Source organism: Phasianus colchicus, chromosome 3 (assembly GCF_987193195.1).
Source record: "Phasianus colchicus chromosome 3, bPhaCol1.hap1.1, whole genome shotgun sequence".
NCBI classification, from domain to species: domain Eukaryota; kingdom Metazoa; phylum Chordata; class Aves; order Galliformes; family Phasianidae; genus Phasianus; species Phasianus colchicus.
This window is the reverse complement of record NC_143438.1, coordinates 48,236,053-48,264,029: the sequence shown is the minus strand read 5'-3', so window position 1 is coordinate 48,264,029 and position 27,977 is coordinate 48,236,053. Positions and strand designations below refer to the sequence as shown.

Below are 27,977 nucleotides of genomic sequence, written 5' to 3'. Positions count from 1 at the left end.
CATCCAGGGTTATCAGTATGCTTTTTTAGTAATAGTATAGACTTCGCAGTGTTCTAAGAAAGAATTGGAAAGCCTTTTTCACAGCTAAGTTTGCCACAGCGTGTCTTGAATCTGTTGTAACATCATCCTCTTTCATGCTATGAAATGTTTAGGTTTTACTAGGGTAAGACCAACTAGATTTACTAGACAAGATCTATAAGGTATAGTGAATTCCTAAAACCATATTGCAGCCTTGAAGTATGTAATTTTGCTTGTATAAACAAGATTTGGAAAAACTTGAAAGCAATTTGATTATAGTCACATTTTCTGATTGGTCTTTCTTTTAATCTAGTAAGCTGTTCCATGTCCGACCTGTAACTCAAGGAGATGTATATAGAGCAGAAACTGAAGAAATTCCTAAAATATTCCAGGTAAAAAGAAAGTGAATTGTCATTCCTGTTCCAATTCTTTTCAAGAAAACATTTGGTGATTTTAGAAATTGTATAGAAATATTTAGTGCTTCAACAGTAACATGCAGTATTCCTTTTTCAGATTTTGTATGCTAATGAGGGGGAATGCAGGAAGGATGTGGAGGTAGAGTCAGTCCAGCCTGCAGAGAAGACAAATTTCCTAAATCATAAAGGCCATGAATTTATTCCAACAATATACCACTTTCCAGCCAACTGCGAGGCCTGTGCCAAACCTCTTTGGCATGTCTTCAAGCCCCCAGCTGCCCTGGAATGTCGAAGATGCCATGTGAAGTGCCATAGAGACCACTTGGATAAAAAGGAGGAGTTAATTGCACCATGCAAAGGTATCAGTACTGCTTATGAAGAGGCAGCTTTGAGAAGCCTTTGCAGGGAGGCCTTTGGTGTAAGTAATGTGGCTCAGCTGTGAGAGCACAAGGGTTTTTGCCCAGGTGCTGGTCCACTACTTGGTTCCTGAACCATTCTTTCTGTCAGCTGATATTTGGCTGTGTTGGGGACAATGCAGTGACCACATCACCAAGCTGTGATAAGAAGTTTGAAGAGTGGTTCTTCAGCCACTTCACGGACTGGGGGCAAAGTTTCCTCTCTGTGCTCCTGTGAAATGGAGTATTTGGGATACGTGCTCTGGAAGTCAGTCATAAGATATCCACACAGCTTTTTAGCATAAGCCTGAAATCAGTGCAAGTTGTCTCATTACTTGAGTATTAAAGTCAAGAGTATTAATAAAGAGAGACAAATACTGAAATAATATTTGTAATTTCCCCTGCTGGTTGTCGTCTTCTAAAAATACGAAGCATTCCAGGTGTGTAATGTTGGTGCCACCAGGTATGTTTTCTGGTGGAACAACTGGTAGGTCATATTTCTCATTCTGATAAGGAATTCATCTTCTGCCTTTTACTTACAGTGAGTTACGACGTAACTTCAGCAAGAGATATGTTGTTGCTGGCATCCTGTCAGGATGAACAGAAGAAATGGGTAACTCATTTAGTAAAGAAGATCCCTAAGAACCCACCTTCTACTTTTGTTCGTGCTTCTCCTAGAACTATGTCTACAAGATCCTCAGCAAACCAGTCATTCCGAAAAGCTGTTAAAAATACTTCTGGAAAAACGAGGTGAGAAACTACGAAGGCTGTGAATCTTTTTAACTAAAAACCATAGATATCTGTTTGTAAAATCTTATTTAAGAGGAAATTGTGCCATAGTGAAGACTGTAGAACAGGTTGTCTAAAGCTGTGCTCAAATCATGAAAGAGGAATAGACAGAATTCATTGTTTCTTTGCTCTCTCATTTCCTGTCTTCTTCTGTCCCACGAGTTGTTAGTAAAGCTGTTTGTGGCCCTATGCGTTAACCAGAGCCAGGTTTAAAATATCCTTATTTTAATGCTAGGACATGGTAAATTTATTTTTAATCCACCTCCTCACACAGTATAGCACGTTTCTTTCTCCAAGAATAAGTGAGTAGGTGGACAGTTTGAAGTGGAAGTTAAGGAAAGAGTCATTCCGGATTGAAGGACATCAATTTGGAAGCACTGCCAAACATTCCTTGCATGAAGTGTGTTAAATGCAAACTTCTGTGCACAAGGAGGCACTGAGCATATTATGGAACATCCACCTTCAGACACGAGTAATATAAAAGAAAAGCTACAAAGAGTGCTGATTTTCTTGCTCCAGTAATTATTACTAAAACACAGGTGATTATAGTTTGAGCTACAGGTATGTTCAGTGAAGGTCCTTAAGATAACGTTAACTGGGAATATTACTTTAGGCCTGGAACTGTCAGAAAACTGGAGAAAAGCAATGAAAATGTTTTCATTTAGTATCTGTTAGTTTTTCTTTTCTGAAATGTGTATCGCTGTCCTGTGTCCCTGTGCACTGTGGCACTGTGGGATGAGCAGCTGCTCTGGAGCAGAACTTCAGCTCCTCTTTCTGCTGCCACCCACCCCTGCAGTTGCCATGAGAGACTTCCTACAAAGGGACCCTTACATGATCAACTGATGTGAAATTTTCAGGATAAACTCTATTTGAAATATCTGCTTGCAGGTTATGCTTCATTTCCATCTGTAAGGGACATTTCTCAGCCCTTTATGTAAAGTATGATGTCAGTAAAAGAAAAGTGCATTTTTACTATTTTCCTGAAACATATAATAGGTTTCTCTTTAAAGGTTGAAATTGGATTGGAAAGAATTATTGTAATATGCCATTTATGTGCATCTTTAAGTTGTATTAATTGGAATAATCTAAAACAACACTGAAATGATCTTGACTGTACATTTTGGAAATCATTCTCTGTTGAGTATATTTGTTCTTCCCCAAGTGTGCTGCCAAACCTTGCCCTTGTAAAGTTCCCTTTTTTAATTTCACATTCTCACAACTCAGAAATGAATGCTCACACAGTATCCTGCATCTTTTCAACGTCTTGGAGCACAGACTGCGATGTGAATCAAACAGATAACAACTGTGTGACTCTCCAAGAGTTTTTGGCCTGAATCCCTCAGCAAACTTGATGGTGTAATTGATGTTTAACCTTTGGAATTTTGTTTCTTACTTAACATGGAAATAGTTTCTCAGAACATGTAATTAATCTACAGCAAGCTCTGTTTTACCGCTGCGTATTGTAGGCACCAAGTATGGAGGAAGAGGAATATTGAGCATAAGCAATTTAGAGAGGCACAGCTGCTGGCCAGCAAGAGCGCTAGGTACGTGTGTGCTGCCAGCCTGCTGTGCTGCCAGCCTGCTGTGCTGCGTGTGAGATGTATGCAGGAGGCAGGTGGGGAGCCCGCACAGCTCACTGGTGCTTGAGGAGCTGCATGGGCGGCTTTGCAGCATGCTCCATCCCCAGCACAGAGGGAGGCAGCTGTCACTGGGTTAACTGTAACAAAATGGGGCTTGTGTGGTGCTTGCAGACAATGTGAGCAGATAAGGAAAAAATACCTATCATGTAAGTTTTAGAAGAAGATGAGATAGGAACTTGTTCTATGCTGTTTTGTTGTGGATGGTTTTCTAACCCTCAGGTAGATGCTACTGCTGACTATGAACCAGTTAGTGACTGCTGTGATGTGTCGTGGCCACCCTGTGCTCGCATAGCACTGCATGTTATATTCTGTATGTTTAGGAAGGGAGAATTCCCTGCTTAAGAAAAATCTGCTTCTGGTGCTCCTGATGTTTATGTAATTACATAAACATATAGAAGGTGTTGCATACAGAGCACTTACCTGGGATTGGACAGTAGCTGAGCTAACCCAGCAGCCTGTTTCCACTGATGCTGGTGATGGACGACTCCTCTAAGAGGAGAATTTTCCTTTTTCAGTCTTCCTTCCCTGTTCTCCTGTCGTTGCTCCTGGGTAGGTGCTTGAAATGATCCTTTTTGGTCCTTTGAACAAAGATTCACAGTTCTGACTGTCAAAAAAGCCATAGCCTTGGTTCACTGAGCTGGTGAGTGGAATCAGCCTCCTGGGAAGTGCGGTGACTGCCTGAGCTGAGGGAAGGTGGGTAAGAGGGTGGGGTTCTCCTCTGGAGTCAGGAAGATGGAAGTGGGAAACTGGAAGTCCTTTCAGGTAGCAATGAGTTATATCAAGACACTGCACCCTGCAGTTCTGACCCAGACCTCTTTACTTAGGGAGTAAGAGGAAGAGAGAAGGGAAGCAGTGGTGATTTCTATGAGATCCATGTGTATCGTAGCTTTTGCTAAATACATGGAAATTGTTCTCTTGGCAGACAGTACAGCACAGTCTGGTCTAATTGATGGATACAGACTTTAATACATCCTTTAAAACATTTTAGGATATTTCATTTATGTCTAATCTGACTGTCCTTGTGGTTGATGGGCAGTGATATCTTGGAGAATTGCATCAGCCTCATTAAAGGGAACTTCAAACATAAGTTATTTCTTAGTCTTATTTTTTAATAACTTAATCACTAAGAGATATGGATTATAACTTTGTTATGAATTTGCCAGCAGTTGCAGTGCTGCTTCTAGATCTGAAACTACACTTCCTAGTTTATAGCAGGCTTACATCAGCACAATTGTGGTGTTTTATTTTAATGTACTTGGACTTGGGCACCCAATGAAATTCATGCATGTTTCAAATGGACCTCCCATGCATCAGATGAGCTTTGGCAACTGCATGTGCGTGCTCTTAGCCCTACAAAAGCTTTTTCTAGTCCTGGAAAGGGACGAAGGTCACTTATGTTTGCCACAAATATGCTTGTCTGCTCTGAATGGTTTACTGGTAAAGCTGCAGTAACGTTATCATGTCTGATGTCTGTGTTCACCTAATGTTGTCAGAAGTGAAGAACAGTTGGGAAGGTTGTGTAGGTATGTTTTTAATATCATACATGTCAGTTGGAAAAAAATAACAAATTTTCTTCTCTGAAGTTCTTAACAAACCTGCAGGAATGTTATGAAGCAAATTTTAAAATATTTTTAATTAATTGCCTGTTCTTTTTCTTTGTTCCAGCTAACCACGTGTACAGTGCTTAATGGAACCTCATGGGATGCGGTCTGAAAAACAGCTTTTTAACCACACAGAGCAGTGCAGACAGGCTGTTGTTCCTTCCAACATAACTATCACAGGCTTCAGGGTTAAGATTGCTATTACTGTCTCCTCCTTGCTTTGGCACAAAAGCACACTGAGGGTGTTTAATTGCGGGTTTGCCTAAAGGTAGATTAGATTAATTATTACTGTGTAATGCAAGTTAAAGCAAATAAAGCTTAGCTAGGTGTATAAAAAAAGGTGCTGCCTTTTTTGGATACAGAAAGAAAAAAAGCCTGTAAATCACGATGAAATGCAGCCAACTTTCTTCATATCAGTGAAAGAAGAGGACTGTTTACCCTTGGAAAGGGATATTTATGTCAAGATGAGCATATGAAACTGAGTAGAGGAGGAAGGTTTCTCAATGAGAAGAACTGCAATTGCTTTCAGGACTCAACAGTTGTGCTCTTGAAGACTGCAGAACTAGCTTACAAATGAAGCCTTATCACTTGAACTTCAGTGCCTTCACTGCAGAGTTCTTAACAGCCTTAATGCTAATCACCCACTTTGGAATGGATCCAAGTGTTAAATATCTTACCTTACGCTTTTCAAAATACTGATTCAGCAGGTTTGTAAAGGGGGGGAAAGCCAAGTAATTGCCTTTAATCTATGCATTTTTGCCAAGCCATACTGAATTATTTTACTATTAGAGGCATTAGAAACTAACAGGAAACAGAACCGAGTTTGGAAGCATATTTTGGGGTACATCGTTTCTATAACTGAATACTGTACTGCTTTACAAATTCAAGAGATAACATACATTAAGTTAACAAACATGTATGCACTGTTTGAAATGTAAATTATTCTTAGAACACTTTTACTGGGTTTTACGTTGTCATTTTAGTGCCTTAATTTGAGTTAATTGTATGATTGCCATGTCAATAAATGTAGAAATATAAAAAATAACAAAGGAAACCTCTAAAAAAACCTATTGTGTTATCAGTGGTTTTTACTGAACTTGGATTGGTTGAAGTATTGTAGATGCTAGATGCATTTTCTAAATTAAAGACCATCTTTGAATGGGAATTCCTCTTACAAAGAAAGACTGGTTCTGATTTATAAGGCAAGAAATGTGCAGGCAATGGGAAAAAAAATAAAAAGCATATAACATAAAAGCTTCAGGTAATTCAGGAATGTCAGTAAATGCTGTCAGCCTCTTGCTTTGTAGCAGGAACGCATTCATGGTTATATGGGCAGTATGGTTTTATTTTATATTATTTCTTAACCGAATACCTCCTCAGTAATTTATAATGGCTTTGCAGTTGTGTATTAAATAAGAAGCACTGGAAAACTGATTCGTCCTTAGGACGATTTGCATGTTTCAAGTGGTATTGAAAGCCGCACTGATGGATATGTAATAATAAACATATCTGTTATTAATATGGTAATGACTCTGTGCTCATTTAATGAGAAATAAAGTAATTTATGGAAGGACTCTTCTGAAAACGACTGGCATGGTGTTTTCTCCTGACTGCAGCTTATACAATGGTTCTGAGCGTTCAAGACCCTGCAGTGGGCTCTAGCATGAAGTACATTTGCATCACAGTGCCTAGGGGAACATTTAGTTTCTGTTTGATGTAAAACAGTAAAAACCATTCCAAATTTTTTGTTTCCTTATTCTCCTGGCCTGCAGTAGCCTATATTTACGATTCCAGCATGCCTTGTGCTTGTGAAGGTTCTGGTGTAAAGATGCTTCATCCTTCCTGGTGCAGAAATCCCACTCATTTCAGGGGAAGGAGCCCAGTGAAAGGAACCATGTTCAGAAGGAAAAAACCAACCAAGCAGTGCGTGCATTCCATGAAGCTGTCTGGGAATCTCCCTGGGTAATCCACTGAGGTCTGCAGAAGTGTGGGCTGGTAGGGACAGCATGCAACTGTATGCCCTTGGAAGGTCTCAGTGATGGGAAACACAGATCAGCAGAAGTAGATGACATAATTTCAGAAAGTTCCTCTATATGGAGCTTGCTGTATTGGTAGTATCAGCAAGTTGCAGAGCTGTGAGTGAAGCATGCTAAAGATGAACTTCCAGATCTCGATTCGCTTGCAGCATTGTTAGATTGCAAAGCAATACAAGGGGCCACTCTGACCTGCTTTTAAACTCCTATTGTGTACTGAGAAGGAAAAAAAATAAGGAGAAGGCCTTGTAGCCAGGTCATTCACCAGCCTAGGTTTGTTTTCATATTGCTTTTCCACCTTCTGTAACTTTCTACCTCTTTTTTGAATGATTTCTTAACCTTCCTTAAAAGATGTTGTCATATCTTGTAATTCCATGTTCTATGAATATGAAAAGAATTGCTTAAAAGCTGCTATGAATAAATACTGACCAGAGGAAAGAGAGAGGGGTTGTAGAAAAAATGGATTTATTCTACAGGTTGCTGAAAAGCTTTGCAGGTGATGGTATGTGCCAAGGCTGAATTCCACAATTCTTTCTAAATGCTGATTTTGCTTGGGAAAGAAGAAGCCAGACATAATGAAGTGTAAAATGAAGTTGACTTGTCTGTCTAGGATAGGTTGCAACTAAAATACTGTAATAAAAAAGTCTAGACATGCAAATCACAGTTTGTGTGCTCCGCTATACCGCTGTTAGCACTCCCTTACTCTAAGCAAGGGGCCCATCTGTGGGAATATTTTGCATAACAAATTCCAGCACAGGATTCTGGTGTTAGGAAAAGCAATGCCTATAATCTCAACTCTGTGAGGATATATTTTTTGGGAAAAAAAAAAAAATTACTACATGAATATCAATGTTGCTCTCCAGAGAAAAAAAACCAGTTCCCTGCAACTTTCAATACAGGTCTGTTTTTTGTTGTTGTTGTTGTTTGTTTGTTTGTTTGGCTCTTGCCACCTTTTGTTTTGCTTTTATCTGTGTGATTGCTGATTCCTCTCCCACAGAAATGCTTTGCCCACCCTTATTGAATTCAGTGCCAGAGTCACCAACGGAATGTGCAAGCAAAGAAGAGCTGGCATAAATCAATGCAGCTCTGTTCATGCAGGTGAAGGTATGTAGGTTTACACACTGTGTGAGAAAATTAGATGTCCAGATTAATCTGTGATTGTTTTTTTATTCATTCACACTTTTTTTTTTTTTTTAATTTTCCATTACTGTATTACCTTGAATGCTCATTAACGTTGATCCAAAGCCAAAATGTGTTCTTTCAGTCCCTCTTCGAGCCTCCTTTTTCCTACCGAGGCAAGCAGGAAAATAAAGTTAAGAAAGAGTTAGGCAATCATGGCAAAAAAAAAAAAAAAAAGGAGCCTGAGCAGTAAGAAGTGAGTGCAGCCTCTCCCACAGATGGGCTTCAGCAGCAGCTGCCCAGGCTACAGAGCAGTGGCAGGGGGGAAAGGGCTTCTCCATGAGGCACTGAATGGCAGTGTTGCGTTTTCATATGTGGTACAAATGCAAGTAGGCAAGAAGAGGGGCTTTTTTGACTAACAATGAAAATTAGTGTTTGCAAACATACTGTAAAAGGCAAGATATTATGTATGCGACCTTATACACCTCCCAGATGGCCACTCTTCAGCCTGCCTTTGCGCTTTACATCTCATGCTGTTAGTAGTCTCACCGTTACAGTGCATCTTTGTTGTTGCTGTGGCATGGGAAGCAAACAGAACAGGGCATTTCAGGATGGGAATGCCATGCCCCAGGTCCCCGGCAGCCCCAGGAGATGCCACTGCACATAGCAGCCACGGCAATCCCTTCTGGGCATCGCTCAGCCCTCTGCTGGAAACATCCTGCGTGCTGGCAGTGTTTTTCAGTAATTTGTTCTTTGTTTTCTGGGTGCTCATCTAGAGCACCCAAAACCCTATGGTTTTGCAGCACAGGAAAGTGGAGTGCTGTAAAATAGTCAAGGTAATCTGTACTTCCATTCTATTCACACACCGCATTGCATTTTACTGCTATACTCCTTATGCCAGTTTGTGTAAGATTCAAAGAGACCAGCGGCATCTGTCAGCTGATCCTCACCTTAAGGAAAGAAGCACAAAGCTGTCATGGGAAGCCTCAGGGGCAGTACAGGAAAGAAAAGGAAAAAGGAGGTAGCAGCTGTCATGGTGGTGAAGTTTTCCTGCAGATACAAAACCTGTTTCTTCTCTTTCAGCACAGCACCCTCTAGTGCCTTTCCTAAACTCTGTAAGCGATTTGCATTTGCTTGGGATGAGACCCGATATGCCAAAGGTACGTGGAAGGACGTCTTCAGTTCAGCTTGACTGTAGACCATTCTACGTTCATTTAGAAGGCACGAATCAATGGTCTCTACACAGGTCTCCGTTACTATTAAGAACGAATGGCTGGATTGGAAATACCCTGTAGTTTCATCCGTGAGCAGGCAGCTGGGATCTGCTCTGACTTGAACAGCTGGTCCCAGAACCACAGAACAAGGGTTGGAAGGGACCTCTGGGGACCATCAGGTCCGAGTTCTGCTAACGCTGGGTCTGCAGGCTCTCACCAGAGATCGGGCCAACACTTCCCTAGGAAGCAAGCTCATCTCCTCTGAGCAGCCCCAGCCTGCAGAAGATTCAGCACCCTTGCTGAATCCAAAGGCTTGTTTTCAAGCCCTGGATAATTTCTATGGCCGATTTGTGATTGTGTCAACTGTTTGGAAGTGAGAACTGTATTTAGAGAGCAGAGTGTTCACAAAGCAACGACAGTCATCCAAAATTTGGGAACAAACTAACAGCAGTGTGGTGTCAGTGAGTAGGCATTCTTTATTTATGACATCAGGTGCACGAGGGGCTATTTCCACCTTAACCACACACCTTGAACGAAAGACCTTCAGTTATGTACATTACTTGTGTTACGTACTAGAAGGATTCCCCCCAAAATCATTAATTAACAGAGGGCCCCTTGCACATGCTCAGTGATTTTGAGTGGGGTCTCAAGTCTCTGTGGGGTGAAATGAGCGGCCTTCGTCTTCATGACCGCAAATTGCCCTCCTCCTGTTCCTTTGCAGGTGGCAGTTTCAGAGCGCTGCACAGGAGGGCCCCGCACTGAGGTAACAGTGATGTGCGGGATCACGGAGTACAAAAGGGAAGTTTTGTTCATCATCAGCCCCGCTGTGTTTTGCTTAACATTAGCTGACTTTGCGAACGCACATATCGTTCAGTTAGGCATGTTTAACATCAGACCAAGTGTATTTTGCTTAGTATTAGCTAGTTTAGTGATAGCACGACCAGAAAGGTCGTGGAACAGTGGAGCAGCGTTAGGGTTTCCAGAGGCACCATCCCGGAGAGGTGTAAGGAAACCAGCAGGACAGTCCGGAGACGTTTCATTGCGACATTCTCTTCCTTTCTACATGTTTAAGCACTGATTATTTTATTGGCCGCAGAGCTACGCTACAGGCGCGCGATGTGCGCGCTCCCGCTCGCCTGTGAGGCAGCAGCACGGCGCGCGCTCCCGCTCCCTCCCTCCTCCCGCCCATCCCTGCCCTTCCGGCCCTGCGCGCGCACCCCGTCCCGCTTCCGGCAGCGGCCGCGTTGCAGCGTCATCCTGAGGGGCCGGTTTGAATGAGAGCCCGAGGGAGGGGGCCGCGCCCGAGCCGCCGCCGCCGTCGCCCGCCCCTCCCGCCCGCTCGCCGCTTCCCTCCGGTAACGCCGCTCCCGCCGCCGGTTCCGCGCCCTCCGCCATGCCGCTCTTCTCAGGTGAGGCGGGCCGGGCGGTGCCCGCTGAGGGGCGGCGGACGGGGTGCTGCGGGGGTGGGAGCCGCGGGCGGGCGGGAGGGCGGAAGCAAGCAAGCTCCGCGCTCCTCTCCGAGCCGCCGGGTACCGCGATGGAGCGGTCCGCCCGGCTGAGGGCAGCGGGGGGCGGCCGTCCTGAGGCACGTGGGAAGGCCCGCGCCTGGTGGGGCTCCCGGGCGCCGCGTAACGCGCGTCGTTCAGCTGGGCTCCTTGTGGGGCTCTCCCGGATTGTGCGAGCCTACGCTCTGTTCGTTCGTCCTTATTGCCCGTCACAAGCGCTGCCGGTATCTTCCTTACGGGAAGATTTTAAGTTGTGGCTTCCCGAGTTTTGTGGTGAAACAAACCCAGAAATGCTGGAGTAGATTCACTTCAAGCAGAAGTACAGGTGGGACGTAAGGAGAGGCTGCCTCCAGTCAGGGTCTGCTAGCTACTTAGCACGCACGTGGGTTGCTGTTATATGCTGTGTTTTGCAGGCGTTCAGCACTACTTCAGCCTTTATGCACGTGTGAGATCAACTGATGTGAAGCCATCAAACAAGCGTTCCCTTAAAACACACTGTTTGTTGTGTGCCTCCCTGCCCTGTGCCAGTTAGCCTTGCAGGGTGCAGGTAGCGTGGCCCTGTGTCTGTGTGCTGGATGTTTCACTGGTGACACGAGCTGTACTCACTGGTGTGCAGCAACAGAACCAGGGAACGGGCACAAACTGCAACGCAGGGAGCTCCTTCACACTTCTTCACTGTGACGGTGGCAGAGCACTGGAACAGGCTGCCCAGAGGGGCTGCGGAGTCTCTTTCTCTGGAGGAATTCAAGACCCACCTGGATGCTTTCCTGTGCACCCTGCTGTGGGGAACCTGCTTTAGCTGGGGGTTGATCTGAATGATCTCCAGAGGTTCTTTCTAACCCTTACAATTCTGTGATCCTGCTCCTACTAGCATGACCAAATGCCGTGTGACTGCTTGGTTCCAGGCCTGCACCTGTACTGGGAACAGAGCTCCAGGAGCTGTGTTTGCATGCAGGTATGGTAGGTGCTGCCAAAAATAAGGAATGTGGCAGTGTAGTTCAGTGACCAAATTATTGAGTTGTTGGGTTGGAAAGGACTTTGGGGATCATCAACTCCCCTGCTAACGTGGCACTGTCAGGTTAATGTTGTGCTAAAGGAAGCAGGAGGTGTGCTGTTCCGTGGGGCTTGTGTCCATACATGCTTACCACTTTGTGTCGCTCAGTGTGGATTGTAATGTTTGGAGCCAAAACTATGGCTTTTAAAACTTGTTTGCCATTGAAGGAGAATGGAAAGCTTGCCTGAACGCACGTCCCAACTTCCTACAGAAATTTGTTTGCAGTGGACAGCTCCATGAGGTTGGGGGAGTTTGCTTTGTGTCTGCTTTGGTGAAGACTTACCAAAAGAATTTCTGATTGTCTCCTATGCGCTTGTTGTGTGTAGTTCTCAGTACACGTGTTGCCTACAGTAGGATTTCCTTTACACTTTGTAAGGGTGTCCTCTAATGTCAAGGGTGTCAGACTGTTTTGAGATGGTATAAAGTCTAAAACTTGTAATATTGGTTCCATCTTGGTAATTATGTTCTTTCGTTTTAGGAAATAATCTACTTTCAAAATACTTTTGTTTGCAGTTAATGTGAAATGGGGAAAAGAGAAATTCGATGGTGTGGAGCTGAACACGGATGAGCCTCCAATGGTCTTCAAGGCTCAGCTGTTTGCCCTGACCGGAGTTCAGCCAGCTCGACAGAAGGTCATGCTTAAAGGAGGAACCCTGAAGGTAGAAATCCATTTTTTTTTCTGCATTATTTCTGATTTAATTACGCTGTGACATAGTTAACAACATCCATATTTGAGTGCTTCTCTAGAATTAAACAGTCTGTACTTCTCAGAAATAATCTGTGTGATTTGTTGCCTGCTGCTGGAAACTTATGCTGAAAGTTTGTTGCTGTATGACTGGGAGGTGTACTGCAGTTTTGAATCACTTTTTCATTGATTTTCACAAAACTCTGCTGTGCTTGTTCAGCTGTTCCTTTTGAATGTTCACAGTCTGGATGCAACTTTTTGCTTTTTAACTGAAGAAAAGTTTGGTGCTTTGCTGGAGGCTTACCTCCATGTTATGCAATGTGGACAGCTTTCCTAGCAAATTGGTTTACATCTGAACGCCTTATTGAAAAGGTGGCTTGGTTGCTTTCTATTTTCCTTAGACAAGGCTAACGATGTGTAAATCCATCATAATTGGGAATTTTGGATAAAACACGGTTGTATATTTAGAAATATGTGATAAATATTAATGAGACTGGTCTTTTGGTTTGTTTATTTGGTTTACTTTTGGAAAGTAAGTAACTTTTTTTTTTTTTCTTCACTTCACATACAGGATGATGACTGGGGGAACATAAAAATAAAAAATGTAAGTTCTAAGCCATACCTACATTTTACTGCCTAGAGACTTATATATTTACGTATTTTGGCCTTTAAAGAAGAACGTAAAGCTTTTGTTTCTGTGTGAGCTCTGTTTGAGTGGGTAGTTCCTTTTTTAAAACCAGGCCTTGATGGAAAATAGTTGTAGAGTTGTTGCACCCGAGTGTTCTTACTGGCTCCTCACTGCTGCTCCTTGTGCTGGGGATGCTGAAGCAGCCACTCTGCCTGCTGCCTTTCTTATCAGCCTTCTGAAATTTGTTCTCCTGTACTTGATGGCTGTTGTTCAAAGCAAAGCCATGGGTTGTGCTTTTTGGCACTTGTGAATTTGCTCAGCGAGGAAATGAGAAGTGAAAGTGTTTATATTTCTTACCTGTATAATGCCAAAACAGGCATTTTTGTGTGTGTGTGTGTTTTCAATTGTTTTCGTTTCTGTAGGTATCTTGTAACATCTCTTTATTGAGCAGGTTGAATCAGTTAGTGTGATTCTTACCCTTGTCATTAGATCCTGAGCACCTGTTAGAGCCTGTAGCAGTATGTTGCAGCTACTGTAGTAGTTGCTCAGCAGAAAGTCCAGTATATCACAGTCTCCTTCTTTTCTGCCTACTCTCATGCTTACATCTGCCTTTATCATTTTAGTCATGATTTGTACAATTCGTAGGGATTTATTTATGCTATGAGAGCAGTTTCTTGCACTTCAGCCCATCCTTTTCCTTAAGGTTTTCTTATTTGTAGCCTTCAGATAGCCATTTTTCCCCTTTGATAGACCTTACTCTGTATAGATGTTTTCCTGTTGAACACTGACAAACTCCTTTTCCTTGTAGCAGTCCCGGAGGCACGTTAACATGATTTCTTTTTTATCCCCTGAATTTGTCCTCCTGCCTAAACTGACTTTTTGATGAGTTTAACATCCTTGGAACGTGCCAGGCCAAAGGGTGTTACTTCCTGTCCCGCTTGCTTTTCAGGTGGAAAAAAAATTTCTGTACTCAGTGGTCCCAATTCTGGCCAACATCTGTCTGACGTGTTTCCCCTGATTCTTGGCTGAAAGGCAGGATCATTTTTAGTTTTGAGAATTCTGATTGTGAGGTCTTGTGGGCCTTTTTTGATTGAAAATCTCAGGTGTTGCAGCTGTTTTCCTATTGGAAGTCAGCTGCTCAGTTATCCTTGGTTCCAAGGTTCTTTCTGAAAATTAATGGGAAGAGGAATATTTGCACCAAAGTCTTCAAGATGCATAATCCCCAGTGTCCATCAGGAAGGGAGCTTTTTTGAACATTTCACATTTGGGTTACTCTGTGATTGTTAGAAGCAGTCCTGACTGGAATCTCAGCTACTGGCAAGAGATGGGTTCTGTAATTTAAGAGAAAGATCTATCTTGTCTCTAGGGAAATACCTTTAGTATGTTAAGGGCTTTGTGTTTTGTTGCTTTTAAGGAAATAACTGAGCTTAAACATTTATTGCTGTTTTTATTGTGTTCCAAGGGAATGACCTTATTAATGATGGGCTCTGCAGATGCGCTGCCGGAAGAGCCCATTGCTCGGCCCGTCTTCGTGGAGGACATGACAGAGGAGCAGCTGGCTTCTGCTGTAAGCATGTTACCAGCTTCAGTTCCTTGTAAACTTTTGAACAGCAGCAAGTGCTTAAAAGCTTAAGTACTGAGTTTTAAGTTGCTTAAAAGTGTGTTTTGAGTTTGTGGTTCTTCTGTTTAGTATTTATGTCATCTTAAACGTGAAATTTATATGGATGACCCAGTTAAAGTATGGGATGTACTTTAAAAGTCCAATCTCTAATGCTGTCTTTAAGCAGGCAGTTGAGTAAATGTTCTAAAAAGAGCATTGCTGGTGCTTTTGGAAATGATCTGTACTACCCTGGTACTGCTGTCCTGAGCTCTGCCTGAGTAAGAGTTGCACAGAGGTGTTTCCTGCCCTCATAGAATAGAATCATAGAATTGCTCAGGTTGGAAAAAACCTTAGAGATCGTCGAGTCCAATCTACTGATACTACCCTAACTGACAACCCTCTGCTAATCATGTCCCTGAGCAAAGGGACGTGATAATGTCTTCATATTTCTGAAGGGAAACCAGTGGTGGTTTGTGTTCTTGTTCTTGTTTGTTCTCGTTAAAAGCATCATGTTATGTAAACTTGTCTTTCTAAAATTAAAGTAGGTTTGACATTATTGGATTGGGATTGGATTATATGTTTTCCTGGGAATAATGGAATCATTAAGCTGCATGCTTTCCCCTGACAGCTACTCAAATATGCAGGATATCTGCAAAACAATGAAACCAAAAAAGAGCTGTTAGGCTGTGATTGATGGTGGTTGCTGAAACTGGTTAGTGCAGTTATTACTTGGCCTTCACATTTGTCAGCAGTTGTGTAAAAAGAGCAGATGGATGGTCTGTCGCAGAATTCCAGAGAAGAATTTAAGTAATGCTTTTGTCTCTGGCTGTGAACTTTATCCCGTTCAGAGTTGTGCTGAAAACTGTTTGTAATTAAAACCCCAGTGTTACTTACAAGTGAATTCATGTGGAAATTTCACGGAAATAGAATTTTAAGGTCAAAACTTGTATTGAATCATAATTGAACTTTCTAACTGCCTGCCTGCTTGAAGAATATGCTCAATAAATTAAACACGCAGAGCAAAAAAGATGCAAAGTGTTCTTGGATGTCCTCTAAAAGCAATGAATTGTGAAATAGATTCATACAGTCAGAAAATGGCTCTGGAAAACTCAACAAAGTAGTCTGATGGAACATTCTAGGTTTTACTCATCTCTGATGGTTCCTTTTCTTGCAAGTTTATGTGCAATTATAGCTTTTCTGAAAGAAAGGCTTCCAGGGCTCTCTATTCAAGCACCCTTGTACATTTTTTGGTAGATGGAGTTACCATGTGGATTGACAAACCTTGGCAACACTTGCTACATGAATGCTACGGTTCAGTGTATCCGCTCAGTGCCAGAAGTGAAAGAGGCCCTTAAAAGGTAGGACTCAGTATAAAAATACCATGACTAGAATGTTTTCTTTAGCTTATGAAATAGCATGCATTTTGAGGAACAGTCTTTTAATACTATGGATTACTGCAACGCTCTTTAAATCTGGTGGGGATTAATAGGATGATTAATTAAAGTGTGCACTATGGTTTTGCTAGTCTAAACTTTTAAAAAAGATTTAAACCAAGTATTTGTTGGAAATAGCTTTTAATGGAGAGAATGAGTTTTGCTTAACTAAAAGGAAGGCTTGTTTAGAATGCTTCAGCAGGCTGAACTCTGAACCTTCTTTGTGTTATTTGTATGAAAGTCTTGTACGTGACTCTTCTTCGTCTGAAGGATGCCTTTTTTTAAATTTGATGACTTTATAGCGTAATATGCTTTCAACTGTGAGATTCTGAAGTTATTATTAACCTTTTAATACTTGAAGATAAAACAGCAGAGTTTTTTGGGAAAGCCACAGATGTTACAGAAAGAAACTGGAGTTTCAGCGATGGCTAGGAAGTGGAAGCCACATCCATCAGAATCTGTTTCGTTAGTTCTGATTGTAGAAAATCTGTGATTCTGGACTAAAATATTGAAATGACCAAACTTCTTTTTGTGAGGAATCTAGTAGAAACTTCTTGAATATTGTAGAGATCAGAGGAATAGAAGAGTGTGTGGTGACATGAGCCTGAATTTATCCTCGAGATGAATTAATGCGAAAGAACCATTAGCATGGAGTTTTCAGCTGGAGAGCTGGCCTCTGCTTGGCCTCCTCTGCTTAGTGATGACATGGGAGGGTATATGGCAGTGGGAGAGAGGTGAATGGTCTGGAATGGGGAAAGTTACTGTATGGCTTTGTTTCAGCTGTTCAGTTGATCTCTGCAAGGGTATTCCCATTTTTGAGGTGTGACAGGAGGCACATCACTTGAAGTCTGATCTGAGACTGCATAAGAATGCATGAGGCCTTCCTTTAGCTCGAAGGCTTATGTCCTTTGAGGAAGGCCTATGTTCTCCATGCAGGTGGTAAAATTAAGAAATCTTTCAAAGGGGAGTGCTAAGTTCTCATAATGTGGGTGGGCTCCCCCACATTTCCAGTGTCGGAAATGTTTCCGTCTGCTCCAAAATGCGTCACCTCTCTCTGTTTTTCTTCTGCTATGAAAGTAGGAAGACTGCCCTCAATCTCTGTGCATTTTATCTCCTGTCTGTGAATGTGTTTTTTTTTCTATGCATCTAAAGCATCTGTGACATATGTTTCAAAAATAGGGTAGCTTCTACTCAAATATTTTCTTCGTTTCTTTAAAACAGGATTACATTTTTGAGGAAAATGAATTAGGGAGGCAGCATTTGTGTGTTCTCAAGGTTGCCAGTTTTTCTGTGCTTCCACATGCTTGCAGAATAACCAAGACTTTGATACGAGTCTTTTCTTCAGTTACTTTGATTTTAATGATTGACTCCTTTTTGATACCTTTCTTTAAATTTGGTTGCCAACTTGATTGCTCTTCATGATTTGAGTGTAAACTGTACAAATTCTTCTTCTCTTTTAGGTATGGTGGTGCCTTAAGAGCTTCAGGAGAAATGGCCTCTGCTCAGTACATTACTGCAGGTTGGTGTTTAGAGGAAACACAGGTTTTTAGGCTAGAGTGTGATTTCCTGTTAAATAGAGGTGAAAATTGCAGTTAGAACTCAGTTTGTATTTCTTCAGTGCATATACCTTAGGAATTTCTGATCTGCTAGCATTGGAGAACCCATTTTGCTTGGTTAATGTCTTTAAAGGCTGCAAAGCATACATGACTGCATGTTACGTAGCCGCACACTAGAAGAAATATACTCAGTGTTAGCTAGGCTTAAATAACAAGTGTTCATGTCATACTGTGTTGCACGTAGGCACATAGATTGGAGCTCTCTAAGGCAGACTCCATCCATCTGCTGTTTGGATCATTTTGCATAGGAATATTTTCAAGAGCAGTTCTCGGATTCACTTGATGGTAGGCTAACACCTAGGTATTCTATTTATTATTTTTTAAATACTTTATTGTCTGAGCTTTATTGTTTGGGTGGTAGATGATGCTTAGTGGTCTTAATGGCCTTATAGGCCGCTGGTCTTAGCCTTTACTCTGAAGAACCCTACCAACATAAAGTAACGTCTTAAAAAGGGAAGTAACTTGTTGTCATGTTGATCTGGGTGCTCACAATTTGGGAGCTCAGCATGGCCCCTTATCTCCAAGCTCTAACTAGAATTCTAGTTAGACCCCTTAGACTTGAACAAGGGTACTACTTGTCCACTCTTTCTTTTTTTACTCTATTTCATTGCCCCAATATGATGCTGGGCCAGGACACTGGGATTTCTACCAGTCCATTTAAGGAAAAACAAAACAATATAAAGAAGGAAAGGTCAAGTTTGTGGGTATGCCTGCTGATCGAATTGTGGGGTGGTAAGTTCAATGGTTACTCTATACAACCATGCCTGCCCCTCCCCTTTCCGCTGCCTTTATTTTGTGTCCCTTATTTTCTTTTTAAGGTGACAGCTCTGCTTTTTAGGAGTTGTAATGGTTAAAGATCTGAGTTATTCTTAGTTAACTGTCTGGTGCTGAGTTGGTCAAGAACTCCTGCATGACTTGTAGGGCAATTTTTTAATTGCTGTGTCATCTCAGTTGATCCTCTCTCCAAGATCAGTGAACACATTCTTTAAAGAGGGGCAGAAATTGACCTTGGTTCCATAGAATCTTGCCTATGTTCGCCAGTTCGAGATTCTATTCAATAGTCTCTCCACTTGTGAGTTAGTGACAGTGCAACCATTGTCTACTTCACAGGATGTTTGTGCGGGTTAACAGATGTCTCTGAAGTGATTTGTCAATGTGAATTGCTATAACATGGTTTGTTAAGGCGTGTCCAGAGCCAAAAGGAAAGCCAAACGTATTGTCATGCAGTCATATCAGTCACTGAATTGCACATAGTCATTGAACTGTCTTGCACGCATGTATCCACGTACTTCTTTTCGTGGGTATTAAATCAAGCATGAGCGTTTTCTGGATATTTTAGTTGGAAAAAATGATTTATTTTTTCTTTCCAAATAGTTGATGAAACTTGAGGTGCTTTGGAGCATAGATTGTGAATGCCTTCTGCTCTCTCTAGGTGTTGTCTCACTGTGGAAACATTGTTCCTTCGATGTGTCTTAAATGCAATCCGAACTACTCAGAAATGTTGTTCTTTTAGCAGCCAGGAGAGACAAAGCACGATGCGTCAAACTCTCAGAGTTGTCATCTTTACCTTTGTAAGGTCACGTTGACAAATGAGATTTTAGGTGCACCTGTTAGGCCACCCGGACAATTTGGCCCTGTTTGGGAAAGGTCAAGTTGGGCACTGTTAAATGATCGGTCTTTAAATACTGCTGTCATTTTACTATTCTTTTTAAACCTCCTGATGTGTTAGAAATGTTTTTCCACTTCTCAAAACGTTCACTTTTTTTTCAAGCTCTTAGAGACTTGTTTGATTCCATGGATAAAACTTCCTCCAGTATCCCACCTATCATTCTCCTGCAGTTTTTACATATGGCCTTCCCACAGTTTGCAGAGAAAGGTGATCAAGGACAATACCTCCAACAGGTAAAGAGTGATTATTAACTCACTGCTTGAAAGTTTTGTATTATCTTGGAAGTCTTAACACAACACACGTTTTCTTTCTTCTGTGAAAATAATGTAACCTGGTACATTTTGGCTTTTGTATTGTGTAGAAAAGAGAAATGTAATTTCAAGCCCTATTTCTGAAAGGATATGGAGATAAATTGTTAGAGAATTGTTACATTTGGTTTTACAGTGTGAGGATGGATGATTGTAATGCTGTTCTTTAAATCATTCTGCTGTTAGTCCTGTTTCATGTTCTGTTCCTGTCCTAGGACGCTAATGAGTGCTGGGTGCAGATGATGAGGGTATTACAGCAGAAGCTGGAAGGCATAGAAGGTGATACAGTGATGGAGGTAATTGTGGTCTCACTCTGACTGGAGTTAGAATTTATAATATTGTACTTAAACTTCACGTAATTTTTTAAATCATCTGCTCACTGAGTTCTTTAACACGTGTCTGTAGTCCAGTAAGTGAAGTTGCTTTCTGGTGACTGATCGGGGTAGTGCTGTCTATTCTGCAAGCTGTGCTGTAGTGTATTTTTTGGAGTACTTTTCATTTGGACCTTTTGGGAGTGTTTTGGACCAGGGTGAAGGTGGATGTGAGTATTTGGCAGCTGTCCATGGTAGCCTATGAATCTAGCATACAAGAACCAAAAACTGATGAAAGAACATCTTTGTGTCTGAAAAACAAACAAACAAAAAAACCCAACAACATTCTTCTTAGGTATACAATTGCTGTTCTAAACAGAGAACTAACAACCTGATAAGAAGTAAGTTTATATGATAAAATCTTGGGGAGAAAGCGACTCATTTCTTCCTCTGCACATGGTTTTCTGGAGAATCTTGGCAGCAGGAAAAGTTTGATAGACCACTCTAAAATTTAAAGACAGGTTTAACTTGTGATGTGGCACATTTTGATTGAAATCTTGCTTGCTGATATGCCTTGAGGTGGCCTTAACAGCAGCGGTGCTATAAATGCATTTCTTCTAAAAAGTTTCACACTGTGTAAGGGGATGGACTAGCAAAAATGCACCTGAAGAAAGGTGAAGGAACAGGCTTCAAAGAATTGAAATAAATGGGGTTATCAAGAAGATTGTTTTTACATGCTATTTAAAGTTATGTCATGAGAGGATTTGTTTTACAGACAGACTCTGGAGCTACAGCAACAGCTTCTAAAAAGAAGAGTTTAATTGATCAGTTCTTCAGCATTGAATTTGAAACTGCGTATCCTATGGACTAATGCAAGGTGTGTGGGGTGTTAATGATTTTGTGCTTCTTCAATTGAGTGCAGGGAGGATGAAAAGCATCACCTAAAGAAGCATGGAAAATAGAGACAGGGAATAAAGAGAATGATGTATTGCAGGAGTACAGAGCAATTAAAGTTAAGTTTGCATATACTTTGAGAAGGACAAGAAGGAAAGTAATGGAAATTTGCAGGAAAAAAACCCCCACTGAATTTAAATACCAGATTTCCTTTCCAGAAAAGACTTGTTGTTATCAGCTGGGAGGGTTCTTAGATGTTTTATCCAAGTAAAAGTAATTACCTTCCTAAAATAGCCTTTTTTTTTTCCCCTGAGCATTGCAGATAATCTTGGTGTACTAAACATGGACAAATGATGGCTTGAGCTGAAATGGATTTCTCAAGAAATAAATTAGATACTTATCCAACAATATGTAAGAAATGTATTCAGCTCACAGCTTTCTAGTAGCTTTTTTACAGTGAAAACAAAAAGGAGATGACCACATGGGAATTATGTGTCCTGCCAAGCAATCTCTCTTTCCTTTTTTCTGTCACAAAATCATTAAACTGACCACCACTTCCTGAAAGATTTCTACTGTGGGCTTTGCTCTTTTGAAATAAGGAAGAATCCCATAAGACGAAGTGTTGTATCTCATACCTTGGTAGTAATGAAGAATCATAGAATGGCCTCGGTTGAAAAGGACCACAATGATCGTGTAGTTTCAACCCCCTGCTGTGTGTGCAGGGTCACCAACCAGCAGACCAGGCTGCCCAGAGCCACATCCAGCCTGGCCTTGAATGCCTCCAGGGATGGGGCATCCACAGCCTCCTTGGGCAACCTGTTCCAGTGCCTCACCACCCTCTGTGTGGAAAAACTTCCTCCTAATATCTAACCTAAACCTCCCCTGTCTCAGTTTAAAAGTATTGCCCCTTGCCCTATCACTATCCATTCTTGTAAACAACCATTCCTCCTCCTGTTTATACACTCCCTTCAAGTGTTGGAAGGAGTAAAGAAGTTGAAGAGTAAAGACCTCATATTTTGAGTCATACATCTTTCTCCTTGCACTGTGATGTCTTTTATTCCTCAAATATTTGAGAGGAATAGAATGAGTAGTTAAGAGGAATGATGGATAGGCCAATGACAGGAGAAGGAGACCTGTTAGGAAAGTTGGGTTGCAAGCCTCCTGAGTGTTACTATGGCAGCATTTGTAGAATGAGTACATTCCAAGCAGTCAGAAAAAAGTATCTTGTTAGAGGAAAGTGGGTTAAAAAAATAACAACACAACAACTTGGATGGATTCATTAGAAGAATGGGTGGAAAGTAATGAAGAAATAGACTTCATTTCAACAAGGAGGACAGTTTTCACTAGTGCAGCTCCTTCACTAGTTCAGCTCCTTGGTGCACAATGGTTTTCCTTAATTTTGTGAAGCATGAAATGTACAGAAGCTGAAGAAGAAGAGGTAACTAAAGGAAAGGAGAATCAGCTTCAGCTCAGCTGCTTTATCAATCAAGAAGTGAAATATCTGTTTACAGGACTAAAACTGGTAAGTCATTACAATTTTTATTTAATTGAAATTCCAAATGATCTGGATTTTGTGGTGGTCATTTTATTTTTACTTATTTTTTTAAAATTTACCCCTGACTTGGAATTCACATCTGCTGTCCAAACTTCGGTAGGCTCCAAGATTTTTTTGGGGTGTTGTGGACGGAAATGAGAATGAATTATGTGTTAATATGAAGCAGACTTCAGCAGAGCTTTTTTTTTTTTTTTTTAATCCTGCTGTGGTCTTTCTCAAGCAGGTATCCATATGCAAACCAACGTGTTGTAGTTTTAACAGGAGATATTTTTCATCTTTCTTGCATTACAGACTGAGTAGAATCATAGAATCATAGAGTTGCTCAGGCTGGAAAAACCTTAAAGATCGAGTCCAACCACGACCTAACCATACTACCCTAGCTCTAACAGCTCACCCCTAAATCATGTCCCTGAGCACCACATCCAAATGGTTTTTTTTTAAATAAAGCATGCTGTAAATAATTCTCCAAAAGTCAGCTCTTAATTAGACTGCGATTTTGATTGCTGTGTTTGAAGGGAAAGCAGCAGGTAAGGGAAAAATGAATCTTAATCCCTTCAATGTGCAAACATTGTGCTCACTGCTTTTACAGAGCATTTCTGTAAGTCTAGGAGTGAAAGCAGTGATTCAGTTTGTACAGGATTAATCCGCTTGCATGGTTCTCAAACAGTCTCTATATCTGCTTTACCTTTTTACAGAATTTGGAAGGAAAAGTAAGATAAAATAGTTTAATGCTCACAGAGTATGAAAATTAAGAAAAAAGAAACCTCACTTCCAGGCCAAAAAAAGTCAGCTAGAATTCTGATGCTGGATTGCCTGTGGCAGCAGAGTCTCAGTGCTAACAGCCAGGTCGGTTCTTCCCTGACTTGGGGAAGGTTCCCAGAAGTGGATCTTTACCACCCATCTCCTTATACACAACTCTGCCCACTTTAGACCAACAGCTGAGAAATGTGTGAATATTTGTGCCACAGGAAACTCAAAATTTGTGTTCCAGGCATGACACAGCGCGACACATTCATAACCAAACCTGGATTCTTCAGTTCTAAACTGCAGTTTTCTTGTAGAGTAATATTTTCTGCAGAGGGGAAACAGTCTTGTGAGGTCTCATGAATGGTGGACATGGAGTTGGACAAATGAATGGCCGTGGTGGTTGTGCCAGGGGATTTCAGAATGCCTTGTGACTTAATGGCCAGTAGCAGTGGAATGGATCAACAGAACAACTTTTAGTTTGTCTATCCATGCTGTGCTTGAAGCTCAGTGCTTTATGACGAATGTGTCTGCTGTGCTTTTTTGAACAGCGTCTTCAAGAGGAAATCACCAAACTCTCTCCAACTTTGCAGAGAAATGCACTCTATATCAAATCTGTGAGTAGTGTTTCTGTTGCTCTTTAACTGCTGCCGATTTTCTATCCTAAAACACAAACTTATTGCTGCATGCGACTTATACTTATAAAGCACCTGAATATCCACTACTGAGAAATTTAAGTTCAGTTGTAGATTATTTCTTTGAGTACAATGCTATATAGAACTACAAGAGGGGAGGCCTTCCTTTATTCCTCTATGTATAAAAACATTCCTGCAGTACCCTGTAAGTTAGGATGAATGGTGTTTGAGGTATAAATGATCTGTGAATATATCTGAATTAATAGCATCTTCTGAACTTCTTTTTTAGTCTAAAATTAGTCGCTTGCCAGCGTACCTGACCATTCAGATGGTTAGATTTTTTTACAAAGAGAAAGAGTCTGTGAATGCCAAAGTTCTTAAGGTAAGTTTTCTGTATATTAAAGCTTAGTTCTTTACGCTTTTCATTATGTGTGGATGAATAATGCTTGCAGATCATTTACTAAATTGTTTTCTTTAAAATTACTTTAAGAATATTAATAGTAGAATTTCATTGCTTGAGTATGAAGCAGCTTTGTTCCCTGTTACAAAGAATACCAGAATCATTAATGTTGGGAAGACCACTATGATCATCAAGTCTAAGTATCAACCTGTCCCCACCATGCCCACTGACCACATCCTTCACTGCCACATCCACATGGTTCTGGAACGCCTCCAGGGACACTGACTGCCCTACCTCCCTAGGCACAAGGGAGGCCACTGTGCCACTGCATCACCACTCTTTCTGAGAAGAAATTTCTCCTGATATCCAGCCTGACCCACCCCTGGCACGACTGGAGGCCATTCCCTCTCATCCTGTCAGTGTTACCTAAGAGAAGAGACCAACCCCCCACTTCACCACAACCTCCCTTCAGTAGAGAGCAATAAGATCTCCCCTGAGCCTCCTCCAGGCTGAGCAATCCCAGCTCCCTCAGCTGTTCCCTGTAAGACTTGTGAGGGTCTGTTGCACAGCTTTGCTGCTCTTCTCTGGACACAATCTAGGCCCTTGATGTCTTTCTTGTAGTGAGGGACCCAATGGTGCTACATGGCAAACTGTGCTACCAAAATAGGCTGGATGGGGGAAGTAAGGAACAGTAGTATGTACATTGCTGTACACACTTCAGCAGATGAAGTTGTCATAATACATTGAGTCTCATTTAGTTGGATTTGGTGACTTAGGGAGGATGCTTCCACATAGAGTACGAAATTGTGCGTATTTTTTTCTGTTTACTTCCTAGGATGTGAAATTTCCTCTTATGCTGGATGTGTATGAGCTGTGTACGCCAGATCTTCAGGAAAAAATGGTTTCCTACCGGTCAAAATTCAAAGATCTTGAAGACAAAAAAGTAAATCAACAGCCAAAGAATGTGAGTCTTGTGTCAGTTTCATGGACAGTTTGATTAAATGCAGCATACACCTGAAATGCTTTCCAGCAAATCTTGATTATTGATGCTATGGGCTGCAGCATTACACACTTATTCCAGTGTCTCCTAATCTAATGAGATTCTTTGCTCGTATTCACTGAAGGATCTCCCCACAAGCCCTTTGTGTTCATATCAGAGTTGCGTGTTAGTAAATTGACCAAGTTCCTGCTGGTATAGAAAGGTCTTTAGTTTCACACTCAAATACTTGAGCACCTTGACACTGTTGTTGATGTTCACTGAGCAAATCAACGAATCAGTTGCTTGCAGTCAGTGTTCCAAGTGTTCTGCTGGAAGCAGTGAGTTGGATTGCTTCTCCTTTTAAAATGCTTTTTTTTTTTTTTTTTTTTGGAGAAGCAGGACATAGAGCTGTACAGCTGCTGCCTGCCCAGTGCCTGCAGAGAGCTGTACGGGGTGTTCTGCTCGTCTCATGAGTCATGTTTAGAACATACTTAGCAGTGAGCTAAAAGGCTGTGCTCTGAATGCTTAGTAAAGTTTCATTTCCTATCCTGTCTTACATATTCTAAAACTGACTGCCTTTTTTTTGTTTTCCTTTGATGAAGAAAAAAAGTGAACTAAAACTAGTGTGTTCTGCTTGTCTTTTCCCATTGTAATTCTTGGCAGTTTCATGTAAATATGCGAATAAGGATTGCACCCCTTTTTACACATTCAGGAGTAAAAAGAGCTATTCTAAAGCACTGTGTGTTGGCACTTGGTCTGCCTGGGATTTTCTCATTACCATTTCTGCCAATACATCCCTGCAAAGGAACCTTCAGTTGCAGAGTGCCTTTGGTGGCCATAGTCAGGTCAGTGTGTGCTACAGTGGTTCTAGAGAATTACAGGGGTTGGAAGAGACCTATGGGAGTCTTCAAGCCTAACCCTCTGCTAAAGCAGTTCTCTGCAGGTTGCTTTGGAAACTGATGCTACCTAGATGAGGTTTTTCGAGGTCCAGCTACAAGTAATTGCAGTAGAATCTGTTTCAGATTGGAATAAAAAAAAAGTTTAGTTGTAGAAACACATCTAATCAAATGCTCTGGTGAGATTGTGCCAAAGCTTTTTCAAAATGTGTCTGCATTAATTCAGCTCATTCTGTTTTCTAGTTGAATAAAAGCGATGGTGCACAGAAAGAAGTTAAATATGAGCCCTTTTCTTTTCCTGATGGTGAGTATGGGGAAATGTATCTGGTTTGAAGTTAATTTCTCAGGCTTAACTGGATCAGATAGAAGGAACACTTGAGAACCCTCCTTTCAGTGCATTTGGATATTAACCATCAGAAAGTGATGGAAATATAAGGAATTGAAAGTTTAGACAAGTTAAAATGTCAGATGTATGACAATTACAAGTTAACATATGAAGAATGTCTGCATCAGGAGCCATTTGCATGGAATGTGCACTGCTTTTATGTGTTCTCCTACCAATGGGTGGGGGAAAGCTGGAACTGAAGCAAAAACTGGGAAGAGGACTTTCAAAACCTATTGAGTACAGAGAGCAGGTGATGTTGAAGGGAAGTGTTGGCTGAAGCTGTCCCACAGTACCATGTTTGCTGACCACTTATCATTTGCTGAATGCTGCAGGCTTTGCTGTGTGTGCACCTCATCCCTCTACACAGTGAGGTCACAACATAGCCTGTGTCCTGGCTGAAAGCTGCTGCTTTACTCATTTAGAACTGTGCTGTAAAGAGGGTTTTACACAGCTGTAGTAGTTCAGTGTGGTAAACTTGTCTTTGTTCTTAAAAATACTAAGATTGGTCCTTCAAGAAACGCTTAAGCATTTTTTTTTCTTCCTTTCAGATATTGGTTCTAATAACTGTGGCTATTACGACCTGCAGGCAGTGCTAACACATCAGGGCAGATCAAGTTCCTCTGGGCATTACGTGTCCTGGGTTAAAAGGAAACAAGGTGAAAAGAAAGTAAAATGGTGCTGGGAAATGAGGGAGCTGATGGACTGACAGCGCTCTTCGTGGCGCTGCCCTTCTGTTACGAGCAATCTCTGTGTTTTTCTTACAGATGAGTGGATTAAGTTTGATGATGACAAAGTCAGCATTGTTACACCTGAAGACATTCTGAGATTATCTGGGGGAGGAGACTGGCATATAGCCTACGTTCTACTCTACGGGCCACGCAGAATTGAAGTAATTGAAGATGAAGCTGAACAGTAGCCTTCGGTTCTGATCATTCTGCCTAGGTGTGAAATAAATGTTGATTACTGATCACTTCTTTAACCCCAGAGCTTTAGCAGGTGGATACATAATTCGTTCAGGCCTTTTCATTTGAAGAGGGACATCGTTTAAAAACTGATCCATATACAAATTAGTCACTATGAGACTGGACTGCCCACTGTGGTAGTGACGATACTTAAAATAGCTTTAATGTCTCGCAGAAGATAATTTTTTTTTTTTAAATGAGCCTCTTTTCCCCCATTCCTCTCTAATGTCATCAAGTATTTATTACACACCTACTCTCACATTTGTTACTCTTGCATGGTTTGTACCACAGTGCAGTGGCTGTCCATCCTCTGCCTCCTGCAGTGCTGCTGTCAGGCAGGGAGAAGACAAACTGTCTCCTCCTTGCGTAACTCAGTGCTGCTGCCCCTAGCCAACAGCCGTGGCTACAATCAAGGGTTCTGCCCAGCCTGACCTGCTGATCAGTCTGCGCTGTTGCTGGCATTTCATGACTTTACAATAAATTGTGATCAACA

At 41.6% G+C, this 27,977-nt stretch overlaps 2 protein-coding genes across 5 annotated transcripts in view; both read left to right on the top strand.

Annotated features, from left to right (window-relative positions):
• Window positions 1-6,386, top strand: part of ROCK1 (Rho associated coiled-coil containing protein kinase 1) — an 81,891-nt gene extending 75,505 nt beyond the window's left edge. The window contains exons 30-34 of one of the 4 annotated variants that reach the window (XM_031612857.2): window positions 332-410; window positions 532-793; window positions 1,372-1,579; window positions 3,085-3,162; window positions 4,924-6,386. In XM_031612857.2, coding sequence (XP_031468717.2) covers window positions 332-410; window positions 532-793; window positions 1,372-1,579; window positions 3,085-3,162; window positions 4,924-4,927 — 631 coding nt within the window. In that variant the 3' untranslated portion in view covers window positions 4,928-6,386. Of the gene's footprint in view, window positions 1-331; window positions 411-531; window positions 794-1,371; window positions 1,580-3,084; window positions 4,882-4,923 lie in introns of those variants that run through there. The other 3 variants (XM_031612855.2, XM_090137450.1, XM_090137448.1) reach the window with 3 other exon arrangements.
• A 4,088-nt stretch (window positions 6,387-10,474) lies between these two features.
• Window positions 10,475-27,977, top strand: USP14 (ubiquitin specific peptidase 14). The gene is made up of 16 exons (XM_031612967.2): window positions 10,475-10,634; window positions 12,298-12,443; window positions 13,041-13,073; window positions 14,560-14,664; window positions 15,952-16,055; window positions 17,591-17,649; window positions 19,518-19,648; window positions 19,939-20,019; window positions 20,810-20,889; window positions 22,336-22,450; window positions 23,779-23,844; window positions 24,152-24,244; window positions 25,098-25,226; window positions 26,381-26,441; window positions 27,071-27,178; window positions 27,287-27,977. The coding sequence occupies exons 1-16, from the start codon at window positions 10,619-10,621 to the stop codon at window positions 27,436-27,438; spliced, it is 1,479 nt and encodes a 492-aa protein (XP_031468827.1). The 5' UTR covers window positions 10,475-10,618; the 3' UTR covers window positions 27,439-27,977.

What these genes read in the sequence shown, in the direction of transcription:
- USP14 (XM_031612967.2), top strand. An exon ending in GGAACATAAAAATAAAAAAT is followed by an intron (nt 13,074 to 14,559) that starts GTAAGTTCTAAG and finishes TTGTGTTCCAAG; the next exon opens with GGAATGACCTTATTAATGAT. An exon ending in AAGGACAATACCTCCAACAG is followed by an intron (nt 19,649 to 19,938) that starts GTAAAGAGTGAT and finishes TTCCTGTCCTAG; the next exon opens with GACGCTAATGAGTGCTGGGT.